This window comes from Enhydra lutris, unplaced genomic scaffold, assembly GCF_002288905.1.
Source record: "Enhydra lutris kenyoni isolate GAN:26980312 unplaced genomic scaffold, ASM228890v2 scaffoldscaffold2, whole genome shotgun sequence".
Taxonomy (NCBI): Eukaryota; Metazoa; Chordata; class Mammalia; order Carnivora; family Mustelidae; genus Enhydra; species Enhydra lutris.
The window spans coordinates 65,964,440-65,984,157 of record NW_019154086.1 but is presented as its reverse complement, the minus strand read 5'-3'; the positions used below and the strand labels follow the sequence as shown (position 1 = coordinate 65,984,157).

Below are 19,718 nucleotides of genomic sequence, written 5' to 3'. Positions count from 1 at the left end.
TTTGAAACTGGAACTCAACCAAAAGAAAAAGTTTGGAAGGAATTCAAACACTTAGAAGCTAAAGTCCATCCTGCTCAAGAATGTTCGGATCAACCAGGAAATCAAAGAAGAACTTAAACAATTCATGAAAACAAATGAGAATGAAAACACATCGGTCCAAAACCTATGGGATACGGCAAAGGCATTCCTAAGGGGGAAATACATAGCCATCCAAGTCTCACTCAAAAAAATTAAAAAATCCCAAATACACCAACTCTCTTTACACCTTAAAGAACTGGAAAATCAACAACAAATTAAGCCATCCCCATGCACAAGAAGAGAAATAATCAAGATTAGAGCAGAGATCAATGAATTAGAAACTAGAGATACAGTAGAACACATCAACAAAACTAGAAGCTGGTTCTTTGAAGGAATCAATAAGATCAATAAACCACTGGCCAAACTAATCCAAAAGAAAAGAGAAAGGACCCAAATTAATAAAATTATGAGAGAAAGGGGAAAGATCACTACTAACACCAAGGAAATAGAAACAATCATCAGAAATTATTATCAATAGTTATATGCCAATAAGTTAAGCAACCTAGAAGAAACGGATGCATTTCTGGAAACCTATAAACTTCCAAGACTGAAACAGGAAGAAACTGACAACCTGAATAGACCAGTATCTAGTAACAAGATTGAAACAGTGATCAAAAACCTCCCCCAAAAAACAAGAGCCCAGGACCTGATGGATTTCCTGGAGAATTCTACCAAACATTCAAAGAAGAAATAATACCTATTCTCCTGAAGCTGTTTCAAAAAATAGAAACAGAAGGAAAACTTCTGGACTCTTTTTAGGAAGCCAGCATTACCCTGATCCCCAAACCAGGCAAAGACCTCATCAAAAAGGAGAATTTCAGACCAATATCCCTGATGAATATGGATGCCAAGATTCTCAACAAAATCCTTGCTAATAGGATCCAACAGTACATTAGAAAGATAATCCCACCATGACCAGATGGGATTTATCTCTGGGATTCAAGGGTGGTTCAACATTCACAAATCAATCAATGTGATAGAACAAATCAATAAGAGAATACAGAAGAAACACACGGTTCTCTGAATTGGTGCAGAAAAAGTGTTTGACAAAATACTGCATCCTTTCTTGATTAAAACTCTTCAAAGTATAGGGATAGAGGGAACATTCCTCAACTTCATAAAATCTATCTATGAAAAACACACAGTGAATATCATTCTCGATGGGGAAAAGCTGACATCCTTCTCTTTGAGATCAGGAACACAACAAGGATGCCCACTCTCACCACTGTTGTTCCACATAGTACTAGAAGTTCTAGAAACATCAATCAGACAACAAAAAGAAATCAAATTGGCAAAGAAGTTGTTAAACTCTCTCTTCGTGGATGACATGATACTTTATATGCAAAACTCAAAAGACTCCACCCCAAACTACTAGAACTCATACAGCAATTCAGTAATGTGGCAGGATACAAAATTAATGTACAGAAATCAGTTGCTTTCTTATACACTAATAATGAAAATACAGAAAGGGAAGTTAGAGAATCAATTCCATTTACTATAGCACCAAGAACCATAAGATACCTTGGAATAAACCTAACCAAAGAGGTAAAGGATCTGTACTTGAGAAACTACAGAACACTCATGAAAGAAATGAAGACGACACAAAAAGATGGAAAAGCATTCCATGCTCATGGACTGGAAAAATAAACAGTGTTAAAATGTCTATGCTTCCCAGAGCAATCTATACTTCCAATGCCATCCTGATCAAAATTCCACCAACATTTTTCAAAGTGCTAGAGCAAACAATCCGAAAATTTGTATGGAAGCAGGAAAGACCCCTAATTGCTAAGGAAATGTTGAAAAAGAAAAACAAAACTGGGAGCATCATGTTGCCTGATTTCAAGCTTTACCACAAAGCTGTGATTACCAAGACAGCATGGCACTGGCACAAAAACAGACACATAGACCAGTGGAACAGAGTAGAGAGTTCAGACATGGACCCACAACTCTATGGTCAAATCATCTTCAACAAAGCAGGAAAAAATATCCAGTGGGAAGAAGGTATGTCTCTTCAATAAATGGTGCTGGGAAAATAGGACAGCTATGTATAGAAGAATGAAGCTTGACCATCTCTTACACCATACACGAAGATAAACTCGAAATTGATAAAATACCTCAATGTGAGGTCTGAATCTATCAAAATCCTAGAGGAGAACATAGGCAGTAACTTCTTTGACATTGTCCATAGCAACTTTTTTCAAGACATGTCTCCAAAGGCAAAGGAAACAAAAGCAAAAAATGAACTTTTGGGACTTCATAAAGATCAAAAGCTTTTGCACAGCACAGGAAATAGTCAACAGAACAAAGAGGCAACCCATGGAATGGGAGAAGATATTTGCAAATGACACTATAGACAAAGGGCTGATATCCAAATCTATAAAGAATTCCTCAAACTCAACACTCAAAAAACAGATAATCATGTCAAAAAATGGGCAGAAGACATGAACAGACACTTCTCCAAAGAAGACATATAAATGGCTAATGGACACATGAAAAAATGTTCATCATCATTAGCCATGGGGGAGATTCAAATCAAAACCATGTTGAGATACCACCTCACACCAGTTAGAATGGCCAAATTAACAAGATGGTAAACGACAAGTGTTGGAGAGGATGTGGAGAAAGGAGAACCCCTCTTACACTGTTGGTGGAAATGTAAGTTGGTGCAACCACTTTGGAAAACAGTGTGGAGATTCCTTAAGATATTAAAAATAGAACTATTCTATGACCCTGCAATTACGCTACTTGATATTTACCCCAAAGATACAGATGTAGTGAAAAGAAGGGCCATCTGTACCCCAATGTTCACAGCAGCAATGGCCACAATTGCCAAACTGTGGAAAGAGCCAAGATGTCCTTCAACAGAGGAGTAGATAAAGAAGATATGGTCCAGACATACAATGGAGTATTATGCCTCCATCAGAAAGGATGAATATCCAACTTTTGTATCAACATGGATGGGACTGGAGGAGATTATGCTCAGCAAAAAAAGTTAAGCAGTGAGAGTCAATTATCATATGGTTTCACTTACTTGTGGAGCATAAGGAATAAAATGAGAATGAAAATGAAAAATATTCATGCAGTTTATAAGATTATATCTTCACAAAAAGGAAATATACATTCTATATCCATAATTGTCTCCAAACTTCTTCCATATCACAATGATTAAAAATGTATTTATCTCAAGAACATTTTTCAAAAAACATACTTCCTAACTGGGAAAAGAGAATAATTTATTTACCAGGTTCACTCTGAGAGACTTCAGGGTCTGGTTTAGGGGGAAGGAGCACATCTCTTGGAACTGAAAGAAAAAAGATTATCAAACACTGTACTCTAAATGCCACATCTGGAGTGAAACCCAACCCACAGACAGAATATCCTGGAAAACATGAATAAAGCAAAGGTATTTTCACAATGGCTAAAAAGTAAAGCCAAGAAGATGACTATTTTATTCAAAATGAAAAAAGTCACTGTGTAAAGGTTCTGGTGACAAATAAAATTTGTTCCAGTTCTTTATGAATCCTTTCTTGGGAGGGGGGCAGGGAAGAGGAAATAAGTAATGGCATTAAACACAAGAAGGTGACTCAAGTCAGTAGAGCATGTGACTCTCAATCACAGGGTTGTAGGCTCAAGATCCATATTGTGTATACAGATTACTTGAAAAATCAAGTCTTAAAAAAAATAAAAGGGAAAAGTTAGTTTTTGCCTGAGGTGGTTAGTTACCATTTGATATTCTACTAAAAGTCCACTGAGAGGAAAAGAAAATGTATTATCCTAGATAATGTACACATAAATGGCCTATAAATTAAGAAAGACAGCAAGAATGGCAAATTCTTGAATATGTAAGCGGAGAACAAAGCTTTACTCTAAAAGGCACTCATAGTTATTCTGGGGGAGGAAATGGAGCAAGAGGAATCTACCCATCATTAGAAGCTACCACATGTAAGGTTTATGAAAGTGCTTGTAACATAGTAAATGCTAGATCAATGTTGCCATTTTTGTCATTCTTAGTGATGTGGCTTCCAGTACCTTACATTTCAGGGCCTCCTGACAGATAAGAGTATGACAACTAGGGACAAAAATGTCAGCTGAAAGAGACCTACTTATAGTAGGTCGCTGATACCCGGTACATTTTTAGAATTTTGGTAAAACAAAACAGTAGGCTGCAAATCTGATGCCTGAGGAAATCTGAGGAAAATACCAGGGTAAGTTGCCTATTATTAGCACAGTTTTCTATGACAAAGTCTCCTTCCAAGAACAAGGTAAAGTGTTTCTTTGGCTCAGTTTCCCCATAAAGAGGTCTTTATCAGTCCAATCACTTGCTGAAAAGTTTTCCTACCACAATGAAGTTGTGGTAAGTACCAGAATCCCTTTGGTAGACATTGTAATTTTCTTGCATCTTAAATGATGCTGGGGAAAAATTGGGGTTCATGCTAGAATTCTACTTCAGAAAAACACAAGGAAAGATTGCACCATGAGGTAACCAAACACACTGTACCCATTAGTGTAGAGTGTAGTTTATAAAGAACTGACATTCTCTTTGTACTGCTTTTGGAGATCATATTTAACTTGCATTTCACAAGTGTTCTTAGTCTAGGCCTCTAAGTCCCATTGAAGTTATAGTTGTGGAATGTGGTACAGAGAGTAGGATCTTGATTCAATTAGAAATTTTATGAGCTAAAAGTTGTACAGAAACTTGAAAATTTGAATTTTTTAAAAAGATTTTATTTATTTATTTGAGAGAGAGAGACAGAGTGAGGGAGCATGAGAGGGAAGGTCAGAGGGAGAAGCAGACTCCCCATGGAGCTGGGAGCCTGATATGGACTCCATCCCAGGACTCCAGGATCATGACCTGAGCCAAAGGCAGAGGCTTAACCCACTGAGCCACCCAGACACCCCGAAAATTTGAATAAAAAAAAAACTTCAAAAAGATGAGTGGTCCACAAAAATTAGAGAAAACTTACCACAATAGTGAACATTTGACCTTTGCTATGTAGTGTTTTGGGGGATTCGAAGGGTAAAATATGGGAAATTCCCAGTTGTAAATCAAACTAAATGTTTATCTGGAAGGTGAAAGACTTTGATTTGGCTGTGTGAAGATCATGGCCATACAAAGCAGCCTGTGGCTTTTAAATACCCTAAAAGGCTACAGTTCTTAGCTATACAGACAGGAGCTGGATTAAGGAGAGGCAGAGAAAAAATGTGCTACCAATAAATCCTCCGTACTGTAAATACATTACTTGCTGCCTGCTTTCGTTTACTGTGGAATGTAGGCCAGGGTAATGTGGATTCCTGCTGCTGCAATTGGCACTTTTTAACCATGAAGTGATGATTTAATAAACTGTCACTGCAGACTTTCTAAAGCAGGTGAAATCAGTGGAAAGGAAAGAAAGAGAAATATCACAGGAAAGGGATATGAATCATCCTCTTACTCGGTCAACAGCAGCTCCAAGAAATGAAACTTTTTTGCTTTTTCCCTGTGTGGCATTCCTCCAGATAGTAAATTGAACAAAAGCATGATTCCTAAAATCTAAATCTTCCATGTGGGGAGAAATTTTGTGTATTAATAATGACAATTTATATGAGAAGAATTTCCTTATAAGAATATTTTTATAATAACTGTGTAATTAATATATAATACTGGTATTATATATCTTTAAACTCAATTATATTAGCCAACTTACTGTTTATATTCACCAATTATGTTATCTCTTTTTTAATAAAGTGCACCAATCCAAAGAAAAATTCAACTAAGACATTTATGAATGGAAATGTCTAATCTGGACAAATGTAAATGAATGAACATGAATGTTTTGCTAGAATAGATGAGACAAATTAATCTGTTATTCTCTGGTAAGGATGGTGGAATATGAAGTTCTCTTTTTAAAAATATTTTATTTATTTGAGAGAGAAAGACAGAGTGAGAGAACAAGCTGGGGAGAGGAGCAGAGAGAGAGAGGAAGAAGCAGAATCCCTCTTGAGCAGGGAGCCTAACATGGGGCTCAATTTTAGGACCCTGGGATCATGACCTGGGCTGAAGGCAGACACTTAACTGACTGAGCCACCCAGGCACCCTGGAATATGTTTTCAATGACATTTACTTCCACAATTAGCTACAAAGAGACTGATGGTCTTGGAAAAGTAATACACATGGACTGTACACCATTTAATCTCTGAATTCTCTGGTCTTTATTCTAACCTTGTACCTTTAGGTCCCGTCTAGCAGGAAGCATGTCTCCATCTGTGTGGAGACCACTCTCTGCACTTTACCTGTGCCATTGGGCCACCCCTTCTTCCAGAGCCTTTACCTTCCATTATTTCTATTATCTTATATGTTTCTCCATTAGTCTGTATTTCCACTTACCTATGATTTCCTCCCTCTTGGCCTATAAAACAGTCCAAATGCTCCAACATCCTAAAAATAATAATAATTTCCTTGATACGCCTTCCCTTTCAAACCACCCTTCCCTTGCTCTTGTTCCTATAATCGAAAAACTTCATCTGCCTTTGCTTCTGGTCTCTCAATTGTATCTTCATCTGCTGTGGTCTGGCTTTCTCTTCACTGACCTCCTGCAACAGTAGGTCCACAGTGTTTTATCCATAGCTATCAAGTCCAAAGGCTCCAAAAACTTAGCCTTTTTCTTCACTAATTAGGTCGCAAAACCTGACTAGACCTAAGGCTAAAAACACTTTTTATTCATCTGGTGTGGTACAACTATTCATACCTCCTACTGCAGACATAGTAATATATTTGGTGTATGTTCTGTTTTGCCTTTCTAAAACCTAAAAACTGCTGGATTTTAATAGGCCCACAGGTTTTGGATATGGGTTTCTGAATCTGCACTGTCAAGTCCAGCATCTCCTCTGATCCCTTTCAAACTGTCATTGTGGACCACGCTTCCCTGCCTTACCTCCGGAAGCCCTTCTTCCTGATACTCTACTATATTTCTGGTAGCAACTTCTGCTGGCTTCTCATCCCCTATCCATTTCCTAAATATAACTCTGTCCCCCAAGTCTTTGATCTCTAACTTCTCAGTCTATACTTTCTTTTGGGTGATGTCATTCACACACAAAATTTAATAACCTGCTTGATGTAAACAAGTGACTCCCACACCTATACCCCATATTTTCAGTTTAGAAATCTCTAAATACATTTTGACCACCAGTTAGACATCCCCACTTGGAAGTCCTACTGGCCCTCCAAACCCAGTATGCACAAACACAAGTGCTTATTCGTCACTGTGTTCTCTGCCTTAGTTAGTGGCACTGTCCACCTACTACTTGCCCAAGCTAGAAGCAACAGTATCATCCTCCTCTCCATATCAAGAGTCATTGCCTACATCCAAGTGATTCCATTTCTAAAGGAATTTCAGCATTCTTCCTTCATTTCCTAACAGTGAAAATGCTTAAGTGTCCCTGTGAACTGGAATTTACCAGAAAGTAGTCACATACAACATTTGTGAGGATTGCATAGCTTGCCAAAATCTGTCTGGTTCACTTCCAATGACTGAGGTGTATCCAGATACCTATGGGACATAAGAGTCACCCCGAAGCCAAGAGAGCTCTTTGTTTAGAAATATATCTACAAAGAAAGCACAGCTCTATTGAGCCAGGTATCAGGGTAAGTCCTTGCTCTGAATTTGAAATCATTCCTGAGGCAGATCTGAAGAAAAGCCAGTTCTGTGTTGGTTCTGGACACAGCGTGTGGGCTCAATTTGTCTAGATTCTTCATTAAATGGTATAGAGAGAATTCAACTGAGTGGCTGCAAGACATTTTTTAAAAGCCTAAGTGGATGAGACTTGTGCTATATCTAGGAATCTATAGAATGGAAGATCTGTGTGGCCAGTCCCAGATTGACTTAACAGATACAGATCGAAAATTCAAGTTTGTTACTTCTGATACTTCTCAGAATAAATTTTGAGATAAACCTTGTAATAAAACATAACTGTCTTGATTTCAGCATTACATTTGACATTTTTAGACTTTTACAGAGCATCTATTTCTCTAGGACACCAGTACATATTAAACCTATGTGTAAGTTCTCCTCTGCTTTCTGATATAGAACCTATACGAGCTCGTAAACAAGGTCTTGGGTTCATTAGGAGGCAAACCTGCATATGACCCAGAAACTGAACCCAAGAGAACCTAGTCTGTTTGAACACTCGTGAAAAAAACCAAAGATTATTCCTATAGGCACCACACCCCTGGAGCAGCAGGGGAGCTCCTGATGAATAAATGGTGGGATGAGAACCAGGTTTAGAGATGGGACCCTAAATGAACATGTGGAACTGAAGAGTCAACAGAATAAGCCCAATGGAGGCTCCAGGGGGTAGTTTGTGCCAGTATTCTAGTGCTCAAACTTAAGGTTCAAATTTCTGTGAAAAAATAAGGTGAAATTAAGACAAATATTGGATATTTAAAAAGAAAAATATTTAACAATTAGATAGAGTTTAGTATTCATTATGGTTTAAGGATATTAAGTCACATTAGGACCAACAGTATTACTCTAACAAAAGGGAAAAGCACACAAAATCACTCAAACCTACTATGGTGATCGTCAATGACTCAATTTCTGGGACATTTTTTTCCCTGCAAATGAAAATGAGAAGTTGACCTTTTGCAAGTGGGAAGATCAACTTTTTTTCTTGTTGCTGTTTATAATACTGGCTGTTGCATTTAGTGGTGCAAATTGACATTCTAGACTTCAGAGCAAAGGAGCCTCTCTCTGGCCTACTGCCACCTGCAACAACCGGACTACCTCACAATAGCAGTGGTAACCCCGCTTACAAGTCTGGAAAACATTTACAGCAAGTGAATTCAGCCTTGCTTCCAAAATGCCATCATTTCATGCTGCAGATTAGAAATCCTTTGGTTCTAGGAATGTTCTGTAGGCTTCTAGGAGCATGTAGAAATTTATAATAATTGGACCATTAAAAAGAAAGAAAAAATTATAGCCTTTTCCAGATGCCTTAGGTAAAAATTAGCTTTGTTTGGTGAGAGAACTGTTCCTCTTACAGTGGCTTCCTAAAGTCACTGAGGATCTAGAACATTGGTGGCAAGACTCAGGAAATATCTGGGTCCTTGTAGTTCTCACACCAACTACTCCCACCAATATAAAATTATTCTCCCCATAAATGGACAAAAGTCCTTCTCAGATGATAGGCAAGAGACAGATTTGTAGCTAAATAAATCTTTTATGTATGTGAAATTTCTTATTTCTCAACCTAAGTTGTTGCTACATGAACTGATAAAGTAGAAATTAACCGAGAAAACCCCTCAGTGCTGGGTAGTGTAAAATTACAGAATCAAAGATAATGGGTAAACATCACCTCCTCTGTTTGCAAAACATTTTATCACATTTTTATGGGAAAAAACCCTGAAATTATTTATTTTATCTTATTTTGGTGAACCATTTGAACATAGTCTAGGTAACATTGGTAGTTTTTTTTTTTATAAGACAGAAAATATGAGAACTTTAGTTATAAAGGAAATGTCTACCCTTGGCATAATTCTCTGACATTTGATTGAATCGGTAGCTTATTAGGTTATCTAATGTAATCTAACCTTCCATAGGTTATCTATTTGCTTGTAATAAGCAAATAGATAACCTATGGAAGCTCTGAGATGGTCATATCATGGATGATTCAACATGGTGTCAGAACATGAGTGAAATATTGCCCTTACACCTATCAGCTCTCAGGTGTCATTGCAGCAGAGTGTGACAGGGGAATGAATTTGGTTTAAACATGAAATAAATCATTTACCAGGCAGAGTATATGATACTTCTGGACTTGGTGATGCTTTTGGCTTTGAAGTAATAGGCTGGGACACCTCGTGAGCTGAAAGAGAGAACTTAGATCATGAGTCATTTTGTTTCAGCATCTCCCAGTCCTGACTTAAAAAGAAAAGTACTGAAATGGGAACTAGATAGAAAAATAAACTTTAAACTCTGAACATTTCTCAGAATTCCAGATGCTTTTAGAAAAATGATGTCTGAGAAACCACAAAATATGACTAAGCATAAGGGTAAGATGGAGGATTTATTTTTTGGAAATTTTTTCAGAAGAGATAATTATTTTATTTTTATTTTTTTGAAGCAATAACAAATTAATGCAGATGTGTTCTTCCTCTCTGGATGTTTGCTTGACTCCTCAAACCCAGTCTCATGTCTTTCTATGAAGATGAATTTAGTCAAGTCAGAGTAGAAGGCAATGAAGCATGCATAAAACAAGCTTAAAGTCAGCTCAGGCAACAGCAGAAAGGGAAGCAGGAGGGGCCAGAGTGGGCAGGCTTACATTCTACACCCCTTAAATTCTTAGGCCCCACATAAATCCTTAAATGAGCAAGTTCATAAACTAAAATGGTCTTCCCACAACTGTTTCTTTGGAGTAATGAGTTGTTAATGTAACAGATACCAGAAAAAAAAAGTCTAATTTATTTATAGCTCATTTTATAATTTCAAAAGTGGTTTTAGAAGAACTGTGCTCTTTGATCCTTACCATAATGATGGAAGGAAGGAATTATGAGCTCCACTTTAATGGTTTGGGTTAGTGACAGTCTGCCTGAGGTTACACAGTAATTAAGTATAGAGATGAGACTGGAACTAAGTGCTAAGGTCTAGACATGAGCACTAGTTCCAAAGAGTTGGGATTTCTGGATCCCAGCACTGAGGTCACATTTTAACTTGTTTCTTATCTTTTAGGTGAATAAACCTGTCCTAACCCAAAGGGTGCCTGGGAGAATTAAATATGCAATGTCAAAATGATGTGAAAACTATAGGACTATAATAAATTTTTTTTCCACTTCTACAAGACTTTTATAAATTTGACACTGATTTTTACAAGTTTGACAAATTAGACATCTGAGTATATTTTGATATTGTTTGCCCATATTGCTCATATTGTTTGCCCCACACAAGCCAGAAGCACCCAGAGTTTTGATGGTTATGATTTCTAGGTATAAAATTAATTGGGTTGTTGACTATTACCTATGAATATAGGAATCTCAAAATCAAGCCTTTATTCAAAGACAAAATACTCTTGATGATTTGTACCAAACTTTTTATTCCACTTTGACCTCAAATGCCAAATACAGATTTAAATCTTGCCATCTAAGCATAAACAGGAAGAAAGGTGGTATGCCCGATTGTGAAATATCATTCTGAGAATAGTAGTGGATGGACACATTGTGTTACACTTGAAGTTGTATTCACTACTGTCATGGATCCCTCTAAAGTAAAATAGTAAAAAATTGCATTTGGTATTATATGATGTACAGGACATTCTCCCACCCAAATGGCCTTTTGAAATTACAAGAGCTAGCCAAGGTAAGGGAGAAGGTACCAAGATTTGAATATTTATACAAAACATCCTTAAAAGACTATAAAGACCTTCTGTATTGCTAGGATAAATTGAGTAAGCTCATTCCCCTAGGCAAGGAGATTCCTAATTTCACCCACTTTTAAGAGGAATAATTAGAATTCATTTTCTTTTTCATGATTGATTTTTCCAAATCTTTCTCTTGCATTAAGTAGCACTGACAAAGCCAAAAGTTTGTGGGTTGCAGCTACTTTCTGTGGGAGATACTGATGGGCTGAGAGGTGCCTCAACTGGGACAGAATCAGAGGCTCTCTTGTTAGAGGCAGGCAGCCACGCCAAATTTCAGGGTGAGAGAGTAGAATGCCTTGAGCACATGAATCTATCCATTCTGGTTACATAACTTGTTGAGCAAAGTTAACCAAAGTCTAAATCAAAATTAAACAAATTTGAACTTTAGAATATACTATAATAATAGGAAATTAAAGATCCTGATTTATAAGTATTTTTATAAGTACAGAATATATAGCTGAAAAAGAAAAAAGAAAATGATGAATGTCTTGTTACCTCATATCTCCTTTACTTTTAAAAATTCTACTAACCAGTAATTTATATTTCCAAAGTCTTAATTCTCACCACTTCTTACTTTTCATTTCTAATTTTCCAACATTCAACAAGTTTTCATGCTTTCTTTCTTCTCTTGATTTCTCCTTTCTCTGCTACTTCTATTTTATGCCTTACATTTAAATAAAAAGCTGGGAGACTTTATCTGTTGTGTTTTTAAAATCAGATTTTAATTTTCTATCAATTTAATATACTTGTTTTCCTGTTTTTATTCCTATTCTATTCATTAATCATTACTTACTCTCTAATCACTGTTTTTCAAACTATTTTCTTATGGATTAATGTTTCAAGCGTATTTACTGTTATTTTAACTTTCTTATTCTTCCAGGAGATATTTGCCTTGGTACCTTTTATACACTATGTATCGTACCTATATTATTTTCATAGCAAAGCTTTAATAATTAAATAAAACACATTTAAAAATATGTTAAAACAGATTTAAAATCATTAGCTAGATGTAGAACATAGAAAAGTCTTTTAAGGAATTTTCCTTTAAAGAAAAAAGTGACAGACAAAATTTCTCTCAGAATCAGATATTAAAGATTATGCCCAAATCTACAGAGTTTTTTCTTTTAGTAAGAATACTGAGATATGATTAAAGGATTAGTGGTAGGAATTCAGAACTGTTACCTTGCTTGAGCATAATTTTCATGTTGCTACCATTTTTCTTTCCCCAGACTGTAAGTGGTAGAGAAAATTCCTTTTCTTCCAAACTGGGGAGGTATACCCCTAATACTTTTTGGAAGCAGACCATGTATAAATGATATTTAAAAATTTATGCAATAGGGCTAGCCTGTAAATTCCTTGACCATGGAATGATACAATTCTGTCTCACATCCCCAGTGTCTGGCACATAGTCAGCATGCAATGAATATTTGTTGAGTGGCTACCTGATGAGATGAATTAATTGCTTAAACATTGAGGGGTGATATTATTTGAAATTAGAGAAAAGAGGAGATCAATGACAACAAACAAGGCATGACCAAGCACATGCTTGGCGTATGTACCAATGCTAGAAATGTTTGGAAGAATTGAATGCATCATACTTATTAACAAATGGACTGCAGAGGCTGGATAAGGAAGAGGAGTAAAAATTAGATATAAAATAACAAGAACCTGCCAGAGATGTAAATGACAAATTGAAAGGAGGAAAAGATGATGAACTTGTTTGGAGGTATGTCAAGATTACAGTAGTCCCCAGTAGAGATCCTCCAAGGGAGTTGGAGAAACTGGATAAGATCTTGGTTAAGAAGTTAGGGTTAGATTGATCATTCAAATAAGAGCCTCTTAGAAAAAATGCAATATAGTTTATAATGACTCTTGTTTGGATCCTTATGAAAATTTTTACAGCAAAAGCACCAAAGCAATATTATATAAACATTGTATTATAGGAGAGACTATATAGACATATAAAACAAATCTTCATGACATACTGCTAAATAAAATCTACTCAAAGTTTAAAAAAAAAAAAGTGATTGGCAGGAGGAGGCACATTCAAGGACCATGGAAGGGACAGGTGTTCTCAAGCTCAGAGAGGCAATGGGAATAGGCAGTCTACTCCTTTAAGAAATTCCATTCTTCTCCAGCTCCCTCTTCGAATAATGTAACCATAGGAAAGCTTTCTGGAATAAGCTATTCCAATAACATACTTAATGAAGTTCAAAAATAAACAAAATTATTTTTTAGGTTTCAAAGGAAGATTCATTTTACAAGAGTTAAGAACTCTTGTAAACCATAATTCAAAAGAATAATTCCACTAATATCAAACTCTTCAGGTCAGAATCTAAAATATCTATTTACCTGGGTGTGTTTGTGGGATTCTTGGAAGTAGAGATGTTTTTGGTTTGGGAGGAGCACGCGGTGCTTGCTTGGGAGCTAAAAGAAAGAATACAGGTTTAGAAGTCTTGAGCGCTTCAAGAATTACAGCATCTAAGCCTCTAGGATCTCAAAGATGAAGACCTAGACACACAGCAATTAATGCAATTAAAGTTCCCAAAGAACCACAAAATACAGGAAGATAAATATATCATTATAATGGAAAGCAAAACAGTAAAGTACATTATATGATGTCCAAGATACTCAGCTGACAAATGAAACTGTTGGAATTTCAGAAATATCTACTTCAAATACCTTTCAATAGGTTAAAAATAAATTTCATGGTAACAAGAATTCTTCTTTATTACAAGTTTATACCATTTTACCAGAATAGCCCAGTATAATATTTTAAGTGCAGATAACTATAATTTCTTCTAAAAACAAAGGCAGTGAGTTATATTCCAAATACACCTAGAAAACAAATGTATTTTAATAGCAGTGCTAATGGAAAAATCTCATTAAACAAAACACAGTTCTCATTGGTCAGACTGGGGAAGAAAAACTGAACAGAAATGAAAGGATATATTCCTGAGAAAGTTATTCCTTTCTTGGACAATTCCTAAAGTAGTTCTAGGACATTCACTGTAACAACCAATTGTATCTTTATCAAGAAAACTTGAAGTATATTCTGCTGGAGGAAATGAAAAATCAAACATGGGGTTGTGGTTTGTGGAAACACCTCATTTGGATTGTCTCAAGCGTGATTAATATACACAGCTTAGGAGAAACAAAATGTTTTTTCAAGGTCACCAAGTTTCAGGCACCTTAAAGAAAGCTTGCTGAAAATAAGAGTTTTTAGATACTAGAAATTTCTAAACAGTCTGCATGCAGTGGTTTCCATGAAATCTTCAGTGGCATTGCCTGTGGAGAAATGAACACCAAGATATGCAGGAGATTGTACTGGTCTAGGAGCCTGAAGATTTAGAGCTCCCTTTGCTAATCACTCAGTCTATAGCCTCACATTCCCCATCAAAATAACAGGACTCTTATAATAGTTCTTCCAGTCTTGAAATTCTGATTATAGAGTTTCTTTCAATCTTTGATTTTCTTCAGTCTCAACTTCCTTGCTGAGGTTTCCGATGGGCTCTTTGCTTCTCCCAGGGTATGAGGTAGGTATCACTAAGAGTACTCCCAATTAAACACTTCAATTGTATCCATTAATACAGCTATTTAAGAAAATTTGGAAAATGTAGAGGTAACTGGTACAGATGTTGTTAATGCAGTTACTGTGAAATTTCAATAAAAATTAAAACTGTAAAGTTTAATAGGCAAAATTTAATAAGATATTTTAAAGGACAATGTATAAAATTAAGATTAATATCTCCTTTGGAAAGAGACCCATGTGAAATAGTTTAATGATAATCAAAACACAAGTTTGGGCTTATTTTCAATAAACTATCAGTCCAAGAAAGCCTATAGGTATTGAAAGGATTTTTTCTTGTAAGAAGCAGCACATTTAGTTATTCATGTTGGTGATTTGTTGTCTCATATTTTAAATTCCACCATCAAGTAACTTGCTTTTATGACTTGCCAATTAGATGGTTTGACTTAGTTTCTTTTATTTACATGCAGAAAGGCCAAACTGCTGCAGGAAGAAGACTAGAAAGAAATAGAAGACCTGAGTAATGATAAGGTGATTGGCCGGTTGTACCCCTTTATGTGTTTTGCACAGTGCAATCTATTTCTGGAGGTTTCTGTTAATCTCAAACACAACGTAGATACCTTAAGATATTCTGTACATGACCACAGAACTTGTAAAAGTTCTAGTCAAGATGATAAAGTATTTAAAATTAGGATATATATTTATGTTTAAAAATGGAATATAAATGTTCTTCCCCAGAAACATTACTATGTCCTGTTTGAAACACTGGCAGAGTAGCAGAGAATGGTTTTTTGGCCATATCCTGAAGAATATTCACAATACTGCCATGTGAATGGCTATAGCTTATGGGTAGGAGAAGTCGGGCATCAGAAAAATAGGATCACCCATCAAAGAATGTGAGCACAGTAATTAACTTAGGCTTTCTGATGTCTATAGTGCCCATACTGTCTTTCCATTCTAATAAATTCTGCAAACACTCACCTTCTACATGAAATACAAAATAATATTTACCTGGCTCAGTGGAAGGCTCATCTGGGCTGGGTAGGATTATGGTTTGGGAAGGCAGAGGAGATGTCTCTATGGTAATAGAAGGAAAGTACCTGGAGGGGGCTATGATAGTGCTTCACAAATTTTGAGTACAGATAGATGACAGAAAGGATGGCAACAATTAAAAACAAAGAAAGAAAATTGTAACTCTGCAGCAAAATAGCATTCCTAATTCTTCATAATGCATTTAGTTTAAAAAATGCTGAGATGCTAGATTCCAAAATTCTTTCAAAGTAAGCAATATTCCTTACTTTTTAAATCCTCACTTCAAACTAATACCTCCTCAACCATCCTAGAAAGACATATTTAGTAGTAACCTTAAAGGGAAAACCAAAGTATTAAAAAATGTTAAAGCAAAGTGACTCTTAATCTCACAAAACAAATTGAGGGTTAATGGGGGGAGGGGGGTTGGGGGGGATTATGGACATTGGGGAGGGTATGTGCTATGGTGAGTGCTGTGAAGTGTGTAAACCTGGCAATTCACAGACCTGTACCCCTGGGGATAAAAATATATTATATGTTTATAAAAAATAAAATTAAATTAAAAAAAAATGTTAAAGCAAGAGTTGGTGAAGAAGCATTGGATTTCACTTAAAATTAGAGAAAAAAAAAGTCAAAGACGTAAGTGAATGTCATGGAATGAGTGTTAATGGAAAGTATGTTGCTAGGGCAGAAAGTATAAAATGGATCACCATACAAAAAGAAAACTGAAATATTCAACACAATACAAGCTGGCAGAATGTTTAATGTTAGGAAAAAGATGCTTTAGGCTCAACAGTTTCACTGACTTAAGTACAGAAAGAGACCAACATCTAGATAAAAAACAGAAGAGACTTTTTGGACAATGGTTATGAATAGAAGCACCTAGAAAGAAAATTAACTGCTGTGAAAAAGAATGATGTTGCAACATGAATTCACAATGAAAGAGAAACTGAGGTTGTCAGGTGATGGTGGTGATGAGGACAAAAGCTGCTGTGGTGTATGTCATTACCTAGTGTGGTCTCGGGTGGTTCAGACACATTTGTAATAGATTCCACAACTGTATCAAAACAAAGGAGAACAATTTTAGAAAACTTCAAGATGCTAAGCTATAGTCAACTATTTCCTTCTTGGATATCAGCACACCTCATTCTCTTAGGAATCTGCATAATATTTTTACAGCTAGGACAACGGATTTAGAGAAGAAAAGAGAGATAACCAAAGGGGAAATCCTATTCTGTCATACTAATTTTCCAACTAATATTAATGTTTTAATTGTCATTAACTGGCTGTCAAAAGCTATTATGCCTCAATATTTTGATACCACAGAGAAGCCAGAATTTCTGTATTCAGAGATCATTTATCATTGTAGTTTGAACACTCTAAGGACTTTGGAAGCTACTGCTCTTCAAATGAATTCAACTGTAGAACAAGTACCACAGCTTGAACTTCCATGTTCCATGGGCATAACAGATGCTAATTAAGACTTTGTTGAATAAATGAATCAAAGCATGAAAACTTTTACCACCTCCAGTCTTTGTTTCCTCTGGACTGAGTGGTGCTTTGGCAGAGGGATACAGATAATCTGTTACAGTTGGTGCTACGGAATAAACAGGGAATGGCTGGTTAGTGATGGGTGGACCATTACACACTGTCATAGAACACTGTATTTAATTTGAAAACGGAGGTTAGTTATCTTAAGTCAATGCGTTCATGAGAATACATAACACTCAGGTAGATTAGGAAGATGACTGCAATTTAAGAGGGCAGAGATGAAGGCAGAAAATCAAGGCAGTGTTCAGTGTGGGCACATACACACACACACCAAAACAGGCAGTGTCTTCAGCAATTTCTACCTGGAGCAAAGCAGGTAATGTCGCTTCCTTACATATTTTGATTAAGGATTCTAGTAAGAAAAAGACAAAGAGTGAGTCCTTGAAAAGCATAGGGATGAATCCTAAATAGAATATAAACATGAAAACTAAGATGTGCATATTCATATTTAAAGAATGATTAGAATATTAAAAAATTAAATCTTACATTCAGAGTGAAAGGGAGTTAAGGAAATTGTGAAACTTGCATAGAAATACAGCAGGCACTTGCACAATGTGCTGTATGTAACATGCGACTTTTAAGATTCACTGGATGAGCCCAGGCAAGATGTGAGGAGCTATGAAATGTCACAAACTGTGAGGTCATCCAAAGATGACTTCTGCAATGAGATGGAAAAGCACATATATTTGACTTCTCATTGGGAAACATTTTTACCTAGAGCTTCCTTTGATGACTCAGTGCTTAATGTAATCGATTCCAGGACTTCAGAAACTAGCAAAGAACACAAAATGATACAACTGATCAAGGAGGGTTATTGCCAGCATTGAATGAATGCATACAAACTAAATATTTAGAAAAGTGTCTTGCACTTATAGATGCTCAATGTTGGCTGTTATGATAATAACAATATTATTAATAATACTAAGGGAAGCTCCAACAACTGAATTAAAGTCACAATTTTCTAAGTGTTGTAGGTAACAATTAACAATCATACCTTACACCGTTCATGAGCCCCAAAATGCCATTTAACTAATTACGGATGCACAAAGGAGATGAAAAGAAATTATAATCCTGTACTAGATAAACGTAAGATCTTATGTTTCAAAATATATGTCAGGGGTAGCAACTTCATTGCTAACTTAAAATATTTGTTTTTAATTTTGAAGGGCATGTTGTATAGGTTGGTTTTGTTATCTTTACTGAAGTGAGCACTTTCACTTTCCTTGATGGTCGCAACTGAACTAGCATTCTTTTCACATAGCAGAACAAAAATTTAATTTATTCCTAAAGAGGAATTTTGTAAACTTTAGTGAAAAATAAGAAGAATAAAATCAGTTCTTCTGAGTGGTTTACTGACTACTTAATCACATACTTGATTATTCTTTATGTGATACAGAGTAAACACAATAAAATGAAGATAAGTATATTAAGCAGTTGAATAGCAATTACTATAAATTACTAAGTTAATACCAATAGGTAGTCATGGAAAGAGCATGTACAATATATGGAGTTATTAAATGTATTATTTGCTTTTTTACATTTGGAAATCAACACTTGGAATATGTCCCTTGAAGCTTACAATGTACCCAGACAGATAAAACAGTCTAATTACCAGGTTGACTCTGTGTCATTTCTAGGCTTGATGATGTCACTGGTTTCAAAATAAGAGTTTGCAGTTCAGTGGGAGCTGAAAGAAGAGCATCTAAGTTGTCAAAGTAATTTTGGATATTTCACAGATTTTAGATAAAGGTAGCAATGAACTGAAATGCATAGATCTTCAAAATCATAGGGTTATGGAGAGCCATGCGGAGTATACATTATTTAAAGCAGCAATTGGAAAACTATGGTCCTCCTAATCCAGCCCTTTGCCTGACCTGTGAGCTAAGAATGGATTTTGTGTTTTACAATGATGCAAAAAAAATGAAGAGTAATATTTTATGACATGTGAAAATGATATAAAATCCAAGTAATGCTTTATTGGAACACAACCACACCCACAAACTAATAGGATTCAAGGTATATTTACATATCATTTACATATTGGTTTTGGTTGCCTTCACTTGAGATACTACATTAGAATCAAGTAGTTGTGACTGACACTGAATGGCCTACAAAGTATAAAAGATTTACAATCTGACATTGT

At 35.8% G+C, this 19,718-nt stretch overlaps 1 protein-coding gene across 1 annotated transcript in view; it reads right to left on the bottom strand.

The window, feature by feature from the left end:
* LOC111146515 (ABI family member 3 binding protein) overlaps positions 1–19,718 on the bottom strand; it is a 259,405-nt gene that overhangs the window by 65,863 nt on the left and 173,824 nt on the right. The window contains exons 42-49 of the mRNA XM_022502061.1: positions 19,188–19,262; positions 18,290–18,346; positions 17,550–17,621; positions 17,034–17,081; positions 16,007–16,072; positions 13,819–13,893; positions 9,844–9,918; positions 3,320–3,379 (exon numbers count right to left, since the gene is read on the bottom strand). Coding sequence (XP_022357769.1) covers positions 3,320–3,379; positions 9,844–9,918; positions 13,819–13,893; positions 16,007–16,072; positions 17,034–17,081; positions 17,550–17,621; positions 18,290–18,346; positions 19,188–19,262 — 528 coding nt within the window. The remainder of the gene's footprint in view (positions 1–3,319; positions 3,380–9,843; positions 9,919–13,818; positions 13,894–16,006; positions 16,073–17,033; positions 17,082–17,549; positions 17,622–18,289; positions 18,347–19,187; positions 19,263–19,718) is intronic.